The 7500-nt window shown below is 33.5% G+C and overlaps 1 protein-coding gene across 1 annotated transcript in view; it reads right to left on the bottom strand.

The window, feature by feature from the left end:
- The window catches only part of LOC119578500 (laminin subunit beta-1-like), a 70483-nt gene that overhangs the window by 27115 nt on the left and 35868 nt on the right, over positions 1–7500 (bottom strand). The window contains exons 7-14 of the mRNA XM_037926073.1: positions 7431–7500; positions 7154–7306; positions 6783–7014; positions 6440–6628; positions 5308–5487; positions 4982–5032; positions 3790–4006; positions 1863–1971 (exon numbers count right to left, since the gene is read on the bottom strand). The exon at positions 7431–7500 is cut by the window's right edge and continues 59 nt beyond it. Of these exons, the coding sequence (XP_037782001.1) occupies positions 1863–1971; positions 3790–4006; positions 4982–5032; positions 5308–5487; positions 6440–6628; positions 6783–7014; positions 7154–7306; positions 7431–7500 (1201 nt within the window). The remainder of the gene's footprint in view (positions 1–1862; positions 1972–3789; positions 4007–4981; positions 5033–5307; positions 5488–6439; positions 6629–6782; positions 7015–7153; positions 7307–7430) is intronic.

Genomic DNA, 7500 nt, shown 5'->3' with positions numbered 1-7500 from the left:
TTACAGCCATATGACTAAGCATGATTTCTGATATTACGCATTTGTGTTCTCAGACCATTCACATAGAGATTACTCTTTTATGATATTTGAACATAATTCCTGGTGTCACAAGTTCTGCATGTGTCTTACACAATGATGTTTCTGTACCTGTCGATTAAGAAAAGTCAATGTTGGCAGCTGTGAACTGCTACAGTTTCCTATACTACTATTAATACATATTTTGACAAAAAAAATCTTGTAATACAGTCCTTTCAGTCTGTCTACTATCTTAAATATTCTTAAATCCATATCTTTTTGCAGAGGTTTGTCCTCAAATTTTCTCAGATGAATTATACAAAGATGCATCCTCCATGTAACAACAACACCTACTAAAGTACATATTCTTCAGACAATATTATAGTGATATTATAATAGTATATTTTGTTAAAATAATTTGGAACTTCTAATACCTGGAGAGATCATCCATCATACAAATGTGGAATCACAAGCTGTGTCTAAGCATACCCACATTGTATGACATTTTTTTTATGAAGTCCACATTTTGTTTAACCAAATGACTACAAGTTTATGTACTGTCCCCTGTAGTTCTTTGAAAATTTTGTTACAAACAGATGGCTCCAGATGAGCTCAGCCACCAAGAAGGCCCTAGTGAATGTGAATGATTTCCCCATTCCTTGAATTTGTGGGAAAATGTGTTTTTTTTTCTAATACTATTTATATTGACATTTTTATTATTCTTTTTGATATTATGATCAACTATGATATCAAATTGTTATTAAAATATTAATAACATTAAAGACAATAAAATAATACAAATGAAGTTTTCAAAAAATCCAGGAAAAGGGTAAACAGGTGAGATAGATAACTGACTCCTTGGTGAAAGGATTTGAAGAGCCATCTATGTGTAAAGGCAATAGATGAGCTTTTATTGCAGTGGGCATGGGATTGTAGTCTTGCCAACAGTGCCGATTGGGTCAAGCATACAGCTGTTAGTTTCAACTAATTCATTACCTACATTAGTTTCTTAACTCAGCATACAAATATAGTACTACTTTACATAATTTTACACTATAATAAATGCAGAAACATGAATGTAACTCATTAATAATCTTCTGCTCTTTAAGATACTTTCTTATTTCCATTTTCTTTCAAAATCATGGCCTTTGATAAGCTAATGTGATGTTTAGGAAGATATGTAAATAAAAATTAATTCTTTGCTAAAGAAATACTATAGCTAACAGACTGTTGAGTCACATTAATAACCCAAAATAATTATTATATTTACATCATTTACTTCAAAACTTGATTTCTGAATAATGATTCACCCTCCATGTGAATTAATGCAAGGCTGAACAATATCTGTAAAGGTTACTAACAGACAATGATTAGAGAGATGGTAAGAGCAATACCAAGATGATGATGATGATGATGATAAAAATCACCACCTTCAATGCCTAATCCACACACCACAAAAATACATCTGATACTATTTTTTAAAATCATATCATAAATACCATCCCCATTGCTATTTGTAAGTTACAAATATATATCTTTTACTAACCATTAATTCCTTCTAGATTTGAAAAAAAAAAAAAAAAAAAAAAAAAAAAAAAAAAAAAGTAAATATGAAATATAAAAGATAAAACTAGTATAAAAAAACGTTTAAAAAAGAACAAATGGCACTAAGAAAAGTTGATAAGTGATAAACTATGCAACAGATCTAAACAACTATAACATTAATAAATAGATAAATAAATATCTAAATATGAATATATGGGTAAAATTGATACGAATAACATAATGCAATGATTAAAAATAAAATAAAATAATGATAATTATATAATGAAAAAATAAACACGCACCTCAGATCCCCTTGCAAGTTCTGCTTCATATGTTAGGTAATTCAGGCTCGCAACGTAATAGCCTTCCTCTGGTGTGTCACAGCGACGACCCGTGACGTGTGGCCGACACCTGTGGAAGGGAAATCACAGTTAAGGGGAGCATACACCATGAAGCTATCATCTAGTATATTATGCATAACATCAATGTGATTATTCCAATCAATTTCCAAGTATACTTTCCATAAAAGTTGTAAGAAAAATATAGGAAGGGTCGCATTTTTTTGTGTTTACACTGGTGGAAGGAGTGCTGGGCAATACAGGAAGTGAGAGAAACTGTTTTGCATCTTAGTTTGACATAACACCACCTCCTCACTAATTCAACCTTTTCTCTCCCGCTAAGATTAACTATTTTAACAGTTTATGTTTACTATCTTACCGAGTCCCTATCCTGAAAGATACAAGTAGACAGTAAAAGAAATCATGCCTAAATACAATGAATTTACTATAATTATGGAGCACACAAGAATAACATTGCCCTTCCTTCTGTTAGCCCTACTCATTTCAAATGATCAAACACAAACACAAACATGCAGTATTTCATTAAATTTATTGAAAAGAACACATTATGTCAACTATAATACATGTGGCTGATGTTAGATGCATGGGAAACTAATTATCTCTTACCCCACCAATGGCTACTTGCATGACAGGCCTTTAACCCATTCCTGACGGGTGGCATGTACACACATGCCATGGCATGGCGGGACTATCTGCCAGGGGCATGTATGTACATGCCATGAGTTTTTTTTGTTACAATCAACGGCAAAATATTATTTTTCTGCCAGTGAAAGTGTGATTAAGTCGTTTTTAACACATTCTCATTTTTACTATGAAGAAGAAGAAGAAGAAGAAGAAGAAGAAGAAGAAGAAGAAGAAGAAGAAGAAGAAGAAAAAAAAAAAAAAAAAAAAAAGATTTCAACTCCATGATGCCACACACTGCTTATTTTATTCAGACTATAGACTGAATAATGATCAACTATGGAGTCTATATAACAACAAAAATACCCTTCAGTCTCGATTTATCAGGAAGTTTGGCAAGTAGACACTTTAGAAAATAATGAAAACTGAAAATACAACATATCTTCGTAGTATTACGAAGAAACGGCATGGGATGCTGGTATTAGGTATGTGTGTTGTCGCGCATGCTAGGGCGACGATATAAGCCCCCGGCAGCAGGGCTCGGGCCACTATGAATACTACCCGTCGGGAAAGGGTTAAATCTATGCCATATGATAATTCTAAGCTAAACATTGTTGCCTTTTAGCAGATAATGTCTCTAGAGGGGGGGACCAAGTGCTTTACGGTATTGCATCTGATATGCAAACACACAAACACAAAGGTTATTGTTCTTACAAAAATTTATGACAGTAAACTGTTTAAAAAAACTTTAGAGGTTTATATCCTGAAAACAGTTTTAAAATCAAAATTGAATAAGCTCCAGATTTCTTTTTTTTTTAATAGAACACCATTCACTTGTTTTATTCCTTCAGCAGTTTTTGTATGAATTTTTAAATTAAAAATTCTATAGACTATGCTTCTTTGAACACATAATTGTACAACTATTTTTACCTTATTAACTTAATGAAGTAAAAAAAACTTACTAAACAAAATTCTCTTTTATAACATATCCAAATTCACTCCATCATATGATGTATGTCACAGTTAACCAGTTTATTACATTTACTATGGTGCTCTTTTCCTGATTTCTGGATTCATTTTACTTCTTCAGAGTTTTAGCATTTCAAAGCAGTCAGTTCTTAGAAAAAAGTCACACACACAGATGCGTGCACGCACACACACACACATGCATACAAGCACAGACACACAAAACAGTAATACTGCACAGAAAAATGTATCAACCTCAACAGAAATAAAAAATTAAACTCACTTGCATTGGCCACTGAGCACATCACAGTTGTTATCAAGAGAACCTCCTCGATCACAGTCGCAGGGCTGGCATCCATCTGGGTGCTCAGACAGGCCATAATGCTGGGGCAAACACTGGTTACAGTCACGTCCAGTCACAAATCGCTTGCAGGAACATTCTCCAGTCAGGACATTGCAGCCAGCATTGTTGAGTGTCCCCAGAAGATGGCATGTACAGGCTGTAAGATGGATATTTACTATCAAATTATGGACATGGTGTACTTGCAATAATTTGTAAATATATAGAATACAAAACAAAACAATACAATAATTAAATATGATTTTACATACACTGGTACAGAATCTACACTCAAATATTTTACCATATCTGACTCACTCATACATATATCCTGACACAAATACACAAACATTCACATAATAAATAACCAGAAATAAACAAACAAACTTATCTAGCATATAATAATGTGGATGTAAAAATCTTACATAATTTTCTTTACAAATCAGACCATGAAAATATTCAGTATATATTTATGCTTAGTACTCATGAATTGAAACAGAAAATCTCTATTCCACATGGATTTATCAAGCACCAAGCAACATTTTGAAATATCAAGTTCTGAGCAGCTGTGATTATATTTGATTTATTCATCAAAACTTTACTCTTGATCCCTTCAAAACTCTGTAAAAGTACAACTCATTTCCTTGAGTTTACATTTTCAAGAAACAAAAAATTTCCAAGGAATATTTGTAAATATTAGTTATAACATTTTAAGCAACCAAACTCAAACTGTACTACAACCAGCAATATCTATATATCTATCTATAAAGATATATAGATAAGTATATAGATGTAGATATTCATCAACACAACCATCAAATTAAACCTTGTGGTTATCTATAAAAAAAGGAGTGAGTATACACACTATAACCAAAGAAAACCCACTTAATAGCAGTTATCAATCCAGCTATCCAGCACAATAAAAAAAACAAAATATCCAGCACAATAAAAAAAACAAAATATCACACATACTAAGTCATGCTAATGATAAGCACCCTAAGCATATAACTTGTAAGACCCTTCACATGAAGCTCTGCACTCGGAAGACCTGTTATGCAAAGCCCTCTTGTAGCTAGAAAACCCTTCATTTTAAAGCCTAGTGCTAGCAAGCTTCAAAGTCTACAAAATTTCTCACGTTTCTGAGGCCACTCTGATCTTGGCTGGTTTTTATAATCTTCTGCAATTTCTGGAAGTTCGTGTTTTTTAGAATGGTGAATCAGTTTCAAATATTAAAAAGTTAAAACATTCATCCCAAAATTTTTTACTTTGATATCAGGAGAAGAGCTATAAAACAGAAGGCATATTAGTATATTTCATATTCATCTTTTACTGTTTTGTACTTTCAGTGGAATTGTCCAGTATCTGTAAACAGTAACTCTTTTATCCACAAATACTTTCAAAGTAGCAGATATATTAACTATGTTCTCTTTCCATACTATAAGCATAAATCGAAGTCTTTACCTTGACAACCCTCTGGGTTATCAGCAGTGAAATTCCAGTAACCAGCCTTGCAACGGTCACACTTGAGGCCATCAACGTTGGTCTTGCAGTGACATCTTCCAGCTAGCAATCCAGCAGGAACATCAGTGTGGGAGTCGCAAATGGCGTCATCTATTGAACCGCGAGTGTCGCAGTTACAGGCTGGAGAAGGGAAATTCATGCTTACAAATTTCAGTCAATAACAGACAGTATTTCCTGACTACATCTCTTAATGTCAGTTTGTTTCCGAATACAAATCAATAATTGAAAATTATATAAAAAATAATTACAAAACTAAATTCTTCAGTACAACATTAACCCAGTGCTGATGGGCATGGCATGTATGTACAAGCCATGAATTACTTTATCAATCGTTTTTACACATAGATGGCTACACTTGTACCAAGTCACTAATGAGCCAATTATGAGTACTGCTTGTCTCGCCAGTTTACCCTTTTCCCTGATTTACGAAAATAGTTTAAGCTACCTTATTTTGCTGTTAATAATGATTATATCTTTATAGTAATCACAATGTCCATAATTAAAATAACACCATTGATATTTATAACATTAGTAAAAAATATGTTTTTCCTGCCAATTCAAGGAAAGGTGAAATCAGGTAAAGTCACAAGGTCTACTAATTGACTCCTTTGTGGCTAAGCACTTGCAGAGCTATCTATGTGCAGAGACATTTCACAAAAAAAAAAAAAAAAGAGCACAGCATTTTCCCGGCACCATTGGGTTAAATCTACAATGACCTAACTCTGACCTAGTACCATTCTTTGGGTCATACACGGTAGAGGAAATTGAAAAATTGAAATTACCAACACTGGGAAAAAATGATTGTCATTACAATTTTAATCTGCAAATTCCAGTAAATATGATATTACCTAGTTATTTCTAGGTTTGCCAATTTTTTAGCCATAAATAAAGTTTTAATAAAAATCTAACAAAAATTACTTGAATATTCATGCTGAAGGTTGTCACAAAAATATTTTATATAGTTTTCCTAATTTCTTATGCAATAACAATGAAAAGAAATCAATCCTCACTTCTTCCTGCAATAACATTGAAATACACTGAAATTACACATACAGAACACCAAACAACATACGCTGGCAAATATCAGCATCTCGGATGTCTCTGGCAGGATCCTGATAATAGTATGGGATACACTGCTCACAGTTACGACCATATGTGTTGTGTGCACAATCATCACAGACACCTCCTGATATGCGTCCAGAGGTCTCATATACATCTGGGTCGAAGTGGCATCTTGTGGCATGGTTATTGCAGTTACACTCTGGAAAAGAGAAGCACATTAACATCTGCTGATGGCTGTATAACTAGTTAAAATAAAATAGAAATATTAGCCTCATATACATAAACTTAAATGCAAATATCTCTTATAAAAAAAATATCAATAATCACACAAACTAAAGCAGAAACAAACTTACTTTTACAAGCATTGGATTCCTTTTCAATGGCTGGTCTCCATGGCAGATCATTGTAGAAGTCTTCACACTCTTCACAGTTCAAACCCTTTGTGTTATGAGTGCACTCACAGCGTCCATGGACCATATCAGGGCGATCTTCAACACCTGGCAGGGGTAAGCAGCGGGAAGCATGGCCATAGCAGGAACAGGAACCTCTTACAACCATTTCATAAATGGCATAGTAATATTTCTCCTGCAAGTGAATGAGGGTACAGTTACATGAATGTTATGCTGATTTTGTGTTTTTCCATGCTGTCATTTCTCATCAAAAAAAGAATCACTGAAGATGTTTCAGTTATTTTATTCCAACTGTTAACAGTCATCAGGCTTGCCTTAATCTCCCGTCTGTTGTCCAGTAACTGATCACCAAGTGTGTGAAGCTTTGTGAAGTTCACACGCAAGTTTGTTATCTTCAAGAGGTTTTGAACATCTTCACTGTATGGATTTTCAATCTCAATATTTGGTGCCAAAACTCGGAAGATAACCTGTTAAAAAAATTTGGCTCGTTTTTAAAAACCTGATCAAATCAAATGTTAGCAATTCATTAATTCAACACTCCTTCTTTAAATTTGAAATAATAATCATCATATTTAGCCATAACACATTTACCTCTCCTTCTGTAGATGGCTCGACTGCTGAGTAACGTGATTCACAAACAACATCATTGATTGCTGAAGGT

The sequence above is a fragment of the Penaeus monodon genome, chromosome 11 (assembly GCF_015228065.2).
Source record: "Penaeus monodon isolate SGIC_2016 chromosome 11, NSTDA_Pmon_1, whole genome shotgun sequence".
Taxonomy (NCBI): domain Eukaryota; kingdom Metazoa; phylum Arthropoda; class Malacostraca; order Decapoda; family Penaeidae; genus Penaeus; species Penaeus monodon.
The sequence above is the reverse complement of the archived record's forward strand: the minus strand, read 5'-3'. Positions and strand labels throughout refer to the sequence as shown.